This window comes from Pongo abelii, chromosome 2 (assembly GCF_028885655.2).
Source record: "Pongo abelii isolate AG06213 chromosome 2, NHGRI_mPonAbe1-v2.0_pri, whole genome shotgun sequence".
In the NCBI taxonomy this organism is placed as follows: domain Eukaryota; kingdom Metazoa; phylum Chordata; class Mammalia; order Primates; family Hominidae; genus Pongo; species Pongo abelii.
Window position 1 is genome coordinate 106,002,941 of NC_085928.1, and position 14,559 is coordinate 106,017,499.

General features: G+C 50.6%; 1 protein-coding gene across 5 annotated transcripts; it reads left to right on the plus strand.

The window, feature by feature from the left end:
- The first annotated feature begins 5,152 nt into the window (after positions 1–5,152).
- On the plus strand, positions 5,153–13,111 carry CCDC51 (coiled-coil domain containing 51). 5 transcript variants are annotated; one of them, XM_009239050.4, is made up of 4 exons: positions 5,153–5,338; positions 10,146–10,465; positions 11,411–11,575; positions 12,115–13,111. In XM_009239050.4, the coding sequence occupies exons 2-4, from the start codon at positions 10,154–10,156 to the stop codon at positions 12,871–12,873; spliced, it is 1,236 nt and encodes a 411-aa protein (XP_009237325.1). In that variant the 5' UTR covers positions 5,153–5,338; positions 10,146–10,153; the 3' UTR covers positions 12,874–13,111. The 5 variants fall into 5 exon arrangements, with proteins under 5 accessions (XP_009237325.1, XP_024100090.1, XP_063578599.1 ...); XM_024244322.2 differs by having other exon boundaries at positions 5,167–5,229; positions 10,267–10,465; XM_063722529.1 differs by having other exon boundaries at positions 5,174–6,371.
- Positions 13,112–14,559: the final 1,448 nt, after the last annotated feature.

Consider the following 14,559-nt stretch of genomic DNA (forward strand, 5'->3'; position numbering starts at 1 on the left):
CTGCCCCCTCTCCCACGTTAACATCTAGTACATTAATCATGAAAGTTTTCAATATTCTAAAACCTAGTTTTGATTTAGCAAAGTCTCATAATGGTTCCAGAGCTCTCTTTGAAAATTCATTCTCAGAGAAAGCTGAGCATTTTTAACATAGTTGTATTAAGGGCCTGGGAGGGAAATCCAAATACCAGTCTCCCAGGCTGGAGTGCAGTGGTGTGATCTTGGCTCACTGCAGCCTCGAACTCCTGGGCTCAAGTGATCCTCCCACCTCAGCCTCCCAAATGGCTGGGACTACAGAAGTGCACCACCACACCCAGCTAGGCGTTTTAAAACATATTTAGCATACATTATGGATGGTCTCTGTCTTTGCATTTAGTGAGGGGCAAGCAGTAGGTATGCCGGGGACTCCAGTTCTGGGCAGCAGGAGGTAGAGTGAGCCCCCATTTTGCCTCACCCCCAACCCCTTGCCTGGCACTGGCACCCCCTCCATCCACCAGCAAGTGGGCTGGGGCTTCCGGCAGCTGCTGCCCTGAACCTGTTTGATGCGCATGGGCACTTCACTGCCAGCAACTTGGAGGATCATATAATTTGCCCTGCCCTGCCTCTTCCACAGTAGAGAAGTTCCTTGACAACAGGAACTGTTCCCTGGTACATACCCCAGTGCCTGCATATAGCAGACGCCTTACATGAACAGATGAACAAGTCTCATCAAAACATACGGCAATTTGGATGTCACAACATAAAGATGGGTTTTATTTTAAAAGCGCAAATTCTGGTCAGGCACAGTGGCTCATGCCTGTAATCCCAGCACTTTGGGAGGCTGAAGCAGGCAGATCACTTGAGGTCAGGAGTTTGAGACCAGCCTGGCCAACATGGTGAAGCCCCCCTCTACTAAAAATACAAAACATTAGCCAGGCATGGTGGCGGGTGCCTGTAACCACAACTACTTGGGAGGCCAAAGCAGGAGAACAGTTTGAACCCGGGAGGTGGAGGTTGCATTGAGCAGAGATCATGCCACTGCACTCCAACCTGGGTGAGAGTGAGACTCCACCCCCTCCCCCACCAAAAAAAAGTGCAAATTCTTCCACTAACCTCATGTAAGGTATTGTCAGGTATACAACCACACAAGAACGCCATCCTTTCAAATCAGTTGGTTTAATTTCAAGTGATACAAAGTTTAGGGTAGAACAAGGATCAAAGAGCAGACTCTGGCAAGATTCTGAGCTGGTTTTACTTTTAAATTCACAGTTATGGTAGGAATGACTTAGTGAAAACAACTAAAGAGATGATGAGCCACTGTTAAGATTTTTTTTTTTTTTTTTTACAAAAGTTTATTCTTAAATGTACAACAGCTCCAAGACAACACTTAATTCCAGCTATACGTGGCAAAAGATGTTATGGCAGGGAATAGAGAGGTTTAAATACGGATGAAATAAAGGGTCACCATCTCCTCAGGTACAAGGAATAGCTTACTTTTTGCCAGATTTCTTAATTCCACCCGTGGCTGCAAAAGAAAAATAGTCACAATTAGGGAAAAATATAGTTCTTATGGTAGAAGCCCCATGGGCCTGCTGTGGACCTTAGTAAAGCCTGGCTTTTGTATTGGGCATTCACTTTAACACAAGCATGGTTAGCAGCTTCACTGATATTGTCTGTTCTAGGTAAAGGTAAAATGAGGATGAGACAGAGTACAAGCAGTGGCTGGCTGCGCACTGGTCTAGATCTACACTTCTGTATACTTCACAGATTGGCTTATTTAATCCTCATGCCATATCAACCCATTTTACAGAAAAATAAGTCCTTTTTTTTTTTTTTTTTTGAGATGGAGTCTTGCTCTGTTGCCCAGGCTGGAGTGCAGTGGCATGATCTCAGCTCACTGCAACCTCCGCCTCCCGAGTTCAAGCAATTCTCCTGTCTCAGCCTCCCGAGCAGCTGGGACTACAAGCCCTGGCTAATTTTTGTATTTTTAGTAGAGACGGGGCTTCACCATATTGGTCAGGCTGGTCTCGAACTCCTAACCTCAGGTGATCTGCCCACCTCGGACTCCTAAAATGCTGGGATTACAGACGTGAGCCACCGACCCCAGGCCTTTTTTTTTTTTTTTTTTGAGATGGAGTCTTGCTTTGTCACCTAGGCTGGACTGCGGTGGTGCAATTTTGGCTCACTGCAGCCTCCGCCTCTCAGGTTCAAGCGATTCTTCATGCATCAGCCTTCCAAGTAGCTGGGACTAAAGGCGCATGCCACCATACCCGGCTAATTTTGGTATTTTTAGTAGAGATGGGGTTTCACCATGTTGGCCAGGCAGGTCTCGAACTCCAGACCTCAAGTGGCCACCCACCTCAGCCTCCCAAAGTGCTGGGATTACAGTCGTGAGCCACCATGCCCAGCCAAAAAAGAAGTCTTATTGTTAGGTGTTGTTCAAGGTATGTGACAAGCCAGAATTCCAACCTGAGTTGTCTGACTTCAAAGTCCACATTTCTTAACTGCCATGTTACACTACCTTCCGTATTATGATCCTGGCACCTGGTATACTCTTATCAATTTACAAATGACCACATATGTGGAACCCAGTAGGCGATTTAAGAAACAGCATAGGATTGGGTCAGGCACGGTGGTTCATGCCTGTAATCCCAGCACTTTGGGAGGCTGAGGCGGGTGGATCACGAGGTCAGGAGATTGAGACCATCCTGGCCAACATGGTGAAACCCTGTCTCTACTAAAAATACAAAAATTAGCCGGGCATGGTGGTATGCGCCTGTAATCCCAGCTACTCAGGAGGGTGAAGCAGGAGAAATCACTTGAACCCGGGAGGCGGAGGCTGCAGTGAGCCGAGATCGTGCCACTGCACTCCAGCCTGGGCGACGGAGTGAGACTCTATTAAAAAAAAAAAAAAAAAGTGTAGGGTGACATAAGCCTAATACAGGAAAGAAGATCCAAAGGGGCCTGACAAAATAAACCTTAAAATAAAAATTAGATGATGCTCAATGAGAAACAACTAGCATAGAGTTACACTAAGGACTGGTCTTTTCCCTATACACAATTACAGATTAAAAGAGGGTGCAAGATACCTTTTTTTTTTTGAGATAGGGTCTCACTCTATCTCCCAGGCTGGAATACAGTGGTGCGATCCCAGCTCACTGCAGCCTGAACTCCTGTGCTCAAATAATCCTCTTACCTTGAACTCCTGTGCTTAAGCGAGACTGCCTCAGCCTTTTAAATAGCTGGGATTACAGGAAATGGGCCACCACCACCACGCCCAGCTAATTTTAAAATTTTTCTGTAGACAGGGAATCCCTTTGATGCTGTGAACTCCTAGCCTTAAACAATCCTCCTGCTTAGGCCTCCCAAAGCACTAGGATTATGGTCGTCAGCCACTGTACCTGGCCCCTTACACCATTCTGAAAAGGAATCTCAAGAGCTAGAATCTCAGTGCTGGGTAGGTAAACAATAATGGATCAAACCCATTGGGAGAGAGAGGTCTTGGGAAGCCCTGGATGACACTCCCACCATCCTTGTTTCCATCGTGCCTAGCGTGGCTCACAGTGCTCAAATGGGGCATAAACAACCGTGGAGGAAATAATCACTAGTTGGATGAATGTAAACTAATGCTTATGATGCACATAAAATACTAGAACTGCTGGGCCTGAAAAATATTTTGAAATGTAATGAATTCCTCCTACATAAAAGATGTAAAAAAGGTGGAGGATTCAGTTAGAAAAGCATATGGAGCAACAACACACTGAAGAGCCTGGACTTTATCTTTTAGTCTAGGCATACCCAGAAGTAAAATGACTCAGAAAGCAAAAGCATATATTACAAATATAAGCAATACAAAAAAAAAAAAAAAAGTTGGCCAGATGCTGTGGCTCACGCCTGTAATCCTAGCACTCTGGGAGGCAGACATGGGTGAATCACTTGAGGTCAGGAGTTCAAGACCAGCTTGGCCAACATGGTGAAACTCCGTCTCTACTATAAATACAAAAAAATCTGGCCAGGCGCGGTGGCTCACGCCTGCAATCCCAGCACTTTGGGAGGCCGAGGCGGGTGGATCACGAGGTCAGGAGTTCAAGACCAGACTGGCCAAGATGGTGAAACCCCATCTCTACTAAAAATACAAAAGTTAGCCCAACTCCGTCTCAAAAAAAAAAAAAAAAATTAGCCAGGCATGGTGGCAGGCGCCTGTAATCCCAGCTACTTGGGAGGCTGAGGCAGGAGAATCGCTTGAACCCGGAAGGTGGAGTGCAGTGAGCCGGGATCACGCCACTGCACTCCACCCTGGGAGACAGAGTGAGCCTCTGTCTCAAAAAAACAAAACAAAACAACTTCTAAGTCAAGTAAGGTTCAAACACTAGAAGGCAGTGAAATACGAATTTGGGGCAAAAGATTGCAGAAGACGAAAGACTTTGAGAAACAATATGAATCTGCGTCTGAGGTAAATACATTTCAATGTTTCCGTTTCTGCAGCTCTTCCTAAGGAATGGAAGCCCAGACTGCCTGGGAGGCAGGAGACCTCGTTTCCGGCTCCCGGCCCTTACTGCTGCTGCAAATCCGAGACTGGCTAGAGACCATCCGCTGCAGCGGACGTCGGAAAACGAGACCTCGCAGTTCAGGAGGCAGGAAAAAGACATGCCCGCGCCCTCATCCCAACAGGTGCTCATAGCGTTTGGCCGGTTTGAGCTCCATTTGGCCCCCACTTACCCAAGGGCCCTTTCCCCGCCGCCTTCGCTTTTAGCTCCTCGAGTTTCTTCTGCTCCTCTTTTTGTTTCTGCTTGAAAGCCTTATCTTCCTGGGGAGAGGCAGAGCGTGTTCAACTCAGGCCTGTCTCCCAGCGCCCCCGCACCCGCCCGTGCCTCCGCGCCCGCCCTCACCTCGTCCATCTCCTTGGCCTGCTTCTTGGGCTGTTTCAGTGGCTTCTTCTTGCCACCTGTGGGCGACACGAGCACCTTCGGCCTGTCCCTGCCGCCCGGTCCCCACCCCGCCGTCCCCGCAGTCCTCACCGTCCCGGAACACTTACCTTCGCGGCCGGACATGGCGCCTACCGCCCTTTCCCCAGACGCTGCCACCGGAAAGGGAGCGTCTGCCCCCACCCTCTGTCGTAGACAGCGAGGCGGCCCCGCTGATTGGCTCCTAGTCAGGAAGTTGAACTCTCGCTACCGGATGCGGCTCTCCAGGGGCGGGTACTAACAGGTCAGAGGTCAACTGAGTGGCAGACGCTCGGTCGGGCCGCGCCAGGTACGAGGAGCTAGGGTTGTCTTGCCAGGGCAGAATCCGGAACCGCAGGAGGGGTACTTAACCGGAAGGCCTACCAGGCCTGTGGCCGTGCGTGGGAAGAGCACTGCAGGTAGACAGCAGGGCATGTGCATGTGCAAAGAGCTTCAAGCTCGGCGCTTTCCTGCAACCAAGGAAAGCACAGCTTGGATGGAGGGAGATTAGGCGGGGAGATGGCAGAAGTGGACGGGAGTTATATCACGTGGTCCTATAGCTTTGGAAACCCCTGTAAGGAGTTTGTTTTATAACATAGTCAGGGGTGCAGCAGTTTGCGAATTCTGTTTATTCATCTATGAAAATGGTCAAAAAAATTTATTTTGGTGATGGCCATACAACTCTGTTAATATACTAAAACTACTGAATTGTACACATTGCGTGAATTATATGGTATGCAAGTTATATATCAATAAAGCTTTTTTCCCCCCCGAGATGTAGTCTTGCTCTTGTCGCCCAGGCTGGAGTGCAATGGCACGATCTTGGCTCACTGCAACCTCTGCTTCCAGGGTTCAAGCGATTCTCCTGCCTCAGCCTTCCCAGTAGCTGGGATTACAGTTGCCCGCCACCATGCCCGGAAAATTTTTGTATTTTTAGTAGAGACGGGGTTTCGCCATGTTGGCCAGGCTGGTCTCGAACTCCTGACCTCGTGATCCCCCCACCTCAGCCTCCCAAAGTGTTGGGATTACAGGCGTGAGCCACCGCACCTGGCCAAAGTTGTTATTTTTTTAAATAACAGTGCTAAGCGCTGGGATGCTACAGTGTCCAGAGATTAGGCAGATGAGTACATTTTTTGCTGGGTATGTACTATATGTAGGTACCAAGCTGACATTCTAGTGAGTGAGACAGACTATAACCAAAGCAAATAAATGGGATACATATTGCAGGTCATGTGATATATGCATGGAAAAAATAAAGCAGAGAAAGTGGGTCTGGAGTGCTAGGGTGGGAGTGGGATGGCCATATCTGATAGGGTGCATGGGGAAGACCTCCCAAGGGGCTACTATTTGAGCAGGACTTGAAGAGGGTGAGGGAGCAAGCAGCACAGATAGCAGCTGTTGTGAAGGCCCTGAGCTGGGGACAACTTGGTGCGTTCCAGCAACTTCAAGAAGGTCCGTGTGCTTGGAGTGGAGTGAGGAAAGGGAGACTAGTGGGAGATGAGGTCAGACAGAAATGAGAGCCAGTGGGTAGGTTCCCTGTAGGCCATGGAAAAGACAGGCTTTTACCTTGAGAGAAGTGGGGAACCATTATAGGGGTTGAGCAGAGAGACAATGGTCCCACCTGTGTTTGGAAAGGAACACTGACTGCTCGGCTGACAGTAAATTGCAGGGGCTGGACTAGAAGCAGGGTGACATCTGTCAGGAGGCTCTTGGGATAATCCAGGCTAGAGATGTGATGTAGGTCATTGGGACCATTTGGTAGCAGTGGCAGAGGTAAGAGGAGGAGGGATCCTGGATTTGGAAAGCCAGTGGCATTTGCTGATAGATGGATGTGAGGTGGGAGAGAAATGAGGAATCGGCTGATGCGAGGTTGTTGGTCTGAATATTTGAACTTGGTATTGCTGTCATCCATGATGGAGAAGGCTATGGGAAAAACAGGTTTGGGAGGGGAAGATGATATCCCCATTAGATTTTCAGGCAGAGATACAGGTTGGGAAGTTTGATACATGAGCCTAGAACCCTGGGGAGAGAGATCTGGGCTGGAGGAGTCAAGAGTATAGTTTTGTTTTTTTTAAAAAACAACAACTTTATTGACATATAATTTGCATACCATACAATTCAGGCAATGTGTACAATTCAATGGTTTTATTATATTCACAGAGTGGTATGGCCATCACCAAAATAATTTTTTTAGACCATTTTCATAGATGATTTTTAAAACCACAGGACTGGATAAGAGAGGAGTCTGAGTGCCGAGTGCTGGGGTGCTACATTTTCCAGAGGTTAGGCAGATGAGTGGGGACTGGAAACCGAGTGAAAAACAGCATGTGAAGGAGGAGCAGGTGAAGGCCAGATCAGAGGGAGCTGGATGGAATCAGAGAAGAGGAACAGAAACAGTGAATTCAGGCAGTCTGTCAAGGAGTTTGGTTATAAACGAAACCAGAGAAATGGGGCAGTTGCTGGTGGGGGTGTCAGATCAATTACTGAGCAATGTCTCAGGAGGAGAGAGGATTTGGGACCTGGGGCACAGGTTGGTTTTCCCTAGAAGCATGGGTTTTTTATCCTGAGGATCAAGAGAGGAGGTGGAAATGGGGCAGTTACTGGTGGTTGGGAAGGTATGGTGGGAGTTTGTGGAAGTTCTTTTCCAACTTTTTGTTATTTTCTTGATGGAAAATGAAGCAAGCAGACCATCAGCTGGAAGTGAAGATGAGGAACAGATGATAGAGGCTTGAGGAAGGGGCAGTTGGTAGGAGACAGCCATCTACATAGAATGGGAGAACGGATCTGAAGGGGCAGGATTCCGAACTTGACCCTCAGGGCCCTGCTTCACCTATCCAGCCTCTCCATCCACTCTTCTCTGCTTTTGCTTTCCAGTTGCACTGACTGCCTTTCAGGTTTTGGGCGACCTCAAGCACTTTCCACCTTTTCTCTTTGCCAGGAACATTCTTCCCCTTGCTGGTTGGGGGGCCTGTGAAACATCTAAGTGGTGACATCCTGGGGGCTGAGAAACGGGGCCCAGGGTTGGGGGCTGGTGGGATGGTGGAGAGGCTGAGGGGAGGGACTGCAGTAGAGAAACAACTCCAGTTGCCACATTCCCTTATGAAGTCTCTGTTGTCACCCAGCTTATGTTCTAGTGAGAGAACAGGCAACACATAAGGAAATGTATCCATCAGGAGAAAAATAGAGAAGGTAGCTGGGGAGGGAGTGGTCAAGGAAGCCTTACTGAGAGGTGATATTTGGGCAAAGATGAAGATGTCGGGGTGAGCCGAATAGACTTGTGGAGGAAGAGTCATCCAGCAGGGCACAGACCAGCACGGTGGCTGGAGCAGAGTATGGCAGTAGAAGGAAGAGGATGAGGGCTGAGAGGTCTCAGGGTTTCTTGGTCACCGCCAGGTGAAATGGGAGCTGTTGGGGGATTTTGATCAGGGATGTAATCTGATTTTTGTGTTACAGAGCCTTGTGCTGCCATGTGCAGAACATGGGGGTGGGGAGGGCAGGGGAGAAAGCCGAGATTGCATAGGAGACAGTAGCTGTCATCTCTGCCAGGAATGGGTGACCTTCCTGGGGTCTAAAAGTGGGCAGCTAGTAGAGGAGGTGCTGGGAAAGGAGGCTGAAAAGATTGGAGGAAGCCAAGAGGGGCAGTGATGTTGGGAAGAGAAGGTGTTGAAAGTGGTGCCAGCCATGGTGGACACTGCATGCTTTGCCTGATGAAGGATACACCTGCAGGGGTGTTATGGGGTCCCAGCCTGTGTGTCGTGGGTGCTGGCCTTGAGGCCTGGGAGTCTGACTGGGCTGCTGGGGCCTGGATGGTATGCACCCTCATGGGCATGGAACCCAGCCTCATGAAGGGGGCCCAGGGGTTTGGGTGTGGCACCAGCTTGGGATCACTGTCACAGTGAAGTTCCCTTCTGCGGCTCTCAGCTCAGGCCGACTTTGCCCAGAAGACATGTTTCTGCCCAACCAGCTGTGTTTTCAAAGCCGCTGAGCTTCTCCAAAGACAGTTCTTAGCACAGCATGATGGAGAGGAGGCTAGGGTGCTGTGGGGAGCCTCTGTCTCACATCACCTTCCATCAGGAAGCCCCTTTCTATTCTGTATCTGGAGCTCCTTCAGTTCCTTCCTGTCTGCAGCTCCCTCTGCTTTTCTCTCTGTGGCCTGGTCTGTTGGCCACCAGGTGTCGCTCTCATAGCCAGGATCAGTGCTTAGGGACTTTGAGGTGTGGTTTGGCCAGAGGAGGGTGCTGTTGGCTCAGCTTTTTCTGGGAAAATGGGTCACCTGGCCACCTCTTTGGAGTCCTCAGAGTCATTGGCACTCTTGGGCTCAGGTGAGGCCTGATTCTGGATAACAGGAGACTCCCTGCTGTTCAGGTAATGAGAAGCAGGCCCAAACATCAAAGCAAGACGGAAAAGGGAAAGATGAGAGAAACCTAACCCGTTGAGCAATGGCAGGTTGGAGAGGAAAGAGAAAGCTTATGGAAGTCGAGAAGTGTGAGACTGAGAGTTGGTAGCCTGGAAAGTCTGGGGGCGGAGTTGTATGGCGTGAACCTAAGAAAAGTCTTCTGTGGCAAAAACAGTTTTGTTTTGTTTTTTTGCCCCTGGAATTGTCTTAGAGGAGAGCTGAGAGTTTTCTGTCTTGGGTCACAAATGGCCTGTGTCCTTAGGTCCTTGCACAGAATTGAAACTCTGCTTCCCTTGTGCTGAGGCAGTCCTTGGAGAGTCTGGGGAGTTGGTTTTGAGGCTGTTTTACAGAAATGATCCTGGATCTTAGTCTTCCTGAATTCCCCTGAGTTCCACAACATTGCAGGGAGTATTTATGCGTCTTTGTGGGGCTTTGTCAGCATGTGTACAAGTCTGGTTTCAAAACTGTCTTTGACATCAGAAACCTGGGAACCAGGATTCTCATTCAAGTCACAGCAGAGAGACCTGGAGGATGTAGGGAAGTGGGTAGCAGGGAAGGGTCCGCTTTGTGTGGCATGGTGGCAGGCACTGGAAGGTATGGTATCCTAGAGGCTCTTCCCAAACTGTGTTCCATTGTCCAAGAGCACCCAGAGGAGAGCCTGACCATTCCCTTGCCACAGGGGCCACAGTCTCTGGGCCCAACAGGGTGGTGCTCAGTTTAGATGATTTGAGTGGGGATTAGTCTGTTCAGAACTGTCCCTAGGCCTTGAAACTGACTTATGTCCAGCCTTTCTCAGCTGTGAGCTGACCTGTCTGGCATCCCCCTCACAGATCTCAGGATGATGGGGCGCAGCCCTGGGTTTGCCATGCAGCACATCGTGGGTGTGCCTCACGTACTGGTTCGGAGGGGCCTCCTTGGAAGGGACCTCTTCATGACCAGGACTCTCTGCAGCCCAGGCCCAAGCCAGCCCGGAGAGAAAAGACCTGAGGAGGTGGCCCTCGGGCTGCACCACCGCCTCCCAGCACTGGGAAGAGCCCTGGGGCACAGCATTCAGCAACGAGCGACCTCCACAGCCAAGACTTGGTGGGACAGATATGAAGAGTTTGTTGGACTCAATGAGGTTCGAGAGGCCCAGGGAAAGGTGACAGAGGTGAGGAGGGGAGCTAGGGTGGCTGGCCCTGCCCTCTGACTTGGGAAATGTGCCAAACCAGTCACGTGGTGCTGGGTAGCCACATCCAGACTTGTGTTTGGCCTCATTTCTCACATGGAAACCTGGGCTTGATGCTTCTGGGGTGAAGGTCTCCATGTAACTGTGCTACCTACTTTCCTTGAAAACAGTTACTGTGTACCAATAAGTCCCTGGCCACTAACATCCACTTTGTGAGGCCAGCAAATACTTCCTTTGTGGACCATTTGGGGATCGATGGTGAGAGTTACCTGGGGCTTGCTGCGGTACTGTTACTGTGTGTAATTACAACATCTTTTGTGAAGGTAGAGGGCACTGGGAAATGTCACAGTGTGAAGTGGAAAGAGCTGGTTGTGGTTGTCAAGTCCTTTGTGGTGGCAGAAATGCATTCTGTCATCTCTGTTCCCACTCCTGCTTAGGCATGTAGTAATGTAGCGTGGTGGGAACAACCTGGGGTTCAGCTGGGACTTTGAGACAAACAGTGCCATCTCTTTCCTTGGAGATTGTGAGCTTGGCTGAGCTGGTGTTTCCGGGTCTATAAACTGGAGGCCACAGCAGTGCCTTTCATGGCATTGTTATGAGGCATAAATAAGGCAACACACGGGAAACAGCCTGCCAACACAGGTTTGATGGACACAAATTGTGTGCATTGTTAGCTGTTTTCAAGTTTTTTCAGGGGCATGTTATTTCTGCTTAAATGGCTAAATCTCGTGATTCTGATGGGTGTGGCCCAAGGCTGCACTTTGAGCACCACTGGGTGAGCCAGGATTAGTGTCTAAGGAATTCCGTTTCCACCCTTTGCAGCTCAGACCCCAGTGACCTCTTCTGGGAATGCCTCGCTGGGAATGCAGCTGAGCCTGTGTGGGTGTGGAGAGAAGGTGCAGATGGCCTCTGGTTTTCTCTTTGCAGGCTGAGAAAGTGTTCATGGTGGCTCGAGGGCTTGTCCGAGAGGCTCGGGAGGACTTGGAAGTTCACCAGGCCAAGCTGAAGGAGGTGAGGGACCGCTTGGACCGTGTCTCCAGGGAGGACAATGAGTACTTGGAACTGGCTACTCTCGAGCACAGGATGCTGCAGGTAGGCACCTCAGGAGGCAGCCCTTTCACACCTGGACAGTGACCCTAGCCTGGCAGATCATGGAGGGGCTGGGTGGGAACCCTGACTGGTCTGTAGTCAGAGGCCTGGTACAGAGGTGAGCCAGAAGCTCCTATGGATGGACAGAACCCCAAGCTTCCAGAGCCTATCCATATACTTTCTTCTGGAGTACTGGGGCCAACTCTTCAGGGCAGCGTAGCCTGGGACTCAGAATGCCGAGGAAGGAGAACTATGGAGGGGCTGGCCTAGGGAGTGCTGGACACTTCCCTTTGTGTAGACATAAGTGCACCTCTGGTCAAACCCAGGACTGCTCAGGTGGGACGATCATGCAACTCACTTTGATCACTCCCAATTCCTTTGCCTTCTGACCCAGCCAGGTTGGTGCTACCTTCATTCATTCAGCATGGGTCTATGGAACATGTACTCTGCCAGGCACAAGGTAGTGAGCCATCTGCTGGTGGCTATAGCTGCAGGGCCACCTTGTGCCCATGTAATCCAATAACATGGCTTTGTTTCTGCAGGAGGAGAAGAGGCTTCGCACAGCCTATCTGCGTGCGGAAGACTCTGAGCGCGAGAAGTTCTCCCTCCTCTCTGCAGCGGTGCGGGAAAGTCATGAGAAGGAGCGCGCAAGGGCTGAGAGGACCAAGAACTGGTCCCTCATTGGCTCAGTCCTGGGGGCCCTGATTGGTGTGGCTGGCTCCACCTATGTGAACCGTGTGCGACTACAGGAGCTGAAGGCTTTACTCCTGGAGGCGCAGAAGGGGCCTGTGAGTCTCCAGGAGGCCATTCGAGAACAGGCGTCTAGCTACTTCCGCCAGCAGAGGGACCTCCACAATCTCATGGTGGACTTGAGGGGCCTGGTACATGCTGCTGGGCCAGGGCAGGACTCTGGGTCACAGGCAGGTATTCCCCTGACCAGAGACAGAGATGTAGATGTCCTTTCAGCTGCCTTGAAAGAGCAGCTTAGTCATTCCAGGCAAGTCCATTCATGTCTAGAAGGCTTACGAGAGCAGCTTGATGGCCTAGAAAAGACTTGTAGCCAAATGGCTGGGGTGGTTCAGCTTGTAAAGGCTGCAGCACACCCAGGCGTGGTGGAACCAGCAGATGGGGCTATGCCCAGCTCCTTGCTGGAGCAGGGGAGCATGATCTCGGCACTGTCAGACACGGAGCAGAGACTAGAAGCCCAAGTCAACAGGAACACCATCTGTAGCACCCTGGTCACCTGTGTGACATTTGTGGCCACACTGCCTGTGCTCTACATGCTATTCAAAGCCAGCTAACCCCTGGCCCCTCCTCCAGAGGGTCTGAGGCAATAGCTGTGAATGTGGATTTAAGTAGAGAATCGTAGCAATAAAGCGAGACTTTGGGGGCGTGTACAACCGCAATCTGAAGGAGCAGCATCTGTGTGGCTTACCAGCAGGCACGCTTCACTTTGTAGACAAGGTTCATTTACATTGATTATCAAAACTTTGTGCTAATGTCCAATTAAAATATCCTGAGTTTTATTATTTAAAACAATCAGACTGAGTTTTTTTCATTAAGAATCAAGATCCAAGACTTGAAGGTTGGGCCTGGAGTTTGGGTAGTCACCCCTTTAGTTCCTCTCTTATCTCTCTGTCCTCTTTTCTGAACTGTTATGGATGCACTCCTGAGGCCTAGATTTTCATTTTGGATTTCCTGGCCTGCCCTCCAGTTACCTGACTGTCCAGTGTCAGATGGCCTGGGAGTTCCAGCGAGTGGAACCTAGCCTGCTGCCTACTCATTGGTGACCATGGTTGCTTCCCATCTCCTAGATCACTTTATCTACCATGTGGGGGAGAACTTCCTGGTTCTAGTACTGGAGGAGTGATCAGAGGAGAGCAGGGAAGGGAGATTGGGGGAATGGTTGATAAATGTTGCTGGGGACATAAGTATAGGGATTGGTGGCCAGTCTGGATCCCTGGTACAGAGAATGCTTTGGGCAGCACTGGTGTGCCATGGGGGCTGGGTGCACACCCACACACAGCCCGGGAATATCTTCCACAGGCATAGGCAGAGCTCAGGACACTGGGAGTGTGCATGGAGAGGCAGTGATAGGGAGGGGGGGGTCTCCCACAAGTGGGAGGTGCAGTAGGGCATGTGTATGATCTCTTTTCAGAGGGGAACAGTGACCCTTGACCTCCTCGACTAAATGGCCATGGGTGGCCTTGTGTGCCCTGAGTAAACAGGAGCTTTGGGCTGGTATTCAGTCCTGGTGTTGGAGTATTGGAAGTCAGGCACATTCCAGAGAACCCACTCCCCTTTGAGAGCGCAGGGTAGCTATATGCAGGGGGGCTGCAGGTGGGGGGCTCGTTCACTGGTGCCTGTGCAGAGCTTTCAGAGCCTGTGGAGTCAGGAGTGTTTCCCATAAGGCATACTTTCTTCTTGGAGCCTGTGTTCAGTCTTGGGCAGTGAGCATGGCCCAAATGCCCCCCACCCCAGGTTCTCAGCACTTGGTCCCTCAGTCACTCTATCCTTGGCGAGTAATGGCTCCCCAGAATGGCATGGGATGGAAAGATCCCTGCGCTTAGAGTGTTCACATTCCTCATAGGGCAGGAGGTAGCGTATCTGTGTACAGATGAAGGGGGTTGTGGCGTTTGGAAGTCCCAGTTTCCTCTGGGGTGAGATAGGTCCTGAAGTGTGTGCTTGGATGAATGGATTTGGGGAGGGAGGGATTCTGTGCATGTGGAGGGGGCTCCTACAAGCTACATAGGCAGGAAAGCCAAAGTGGGTGAGGGACTGGGGCAGACTGTCCTGGCTGGGGTGGTGATGGGTGTGGGGGTGTTGTGCAGAATGAGGTCAGAGGCCCGGGGTGCCAGGTTGGCAGTCTGAGGTCAGGCTAAGGGTGAGGGATCCAGGGAGGGATTGCTATGCTGGTGCAGACAAGGTGCTAAGCACCCCGACTCAGGTGCTGGAAGTGGGAGTGGAGGAAAAGGGGTGACCTGACA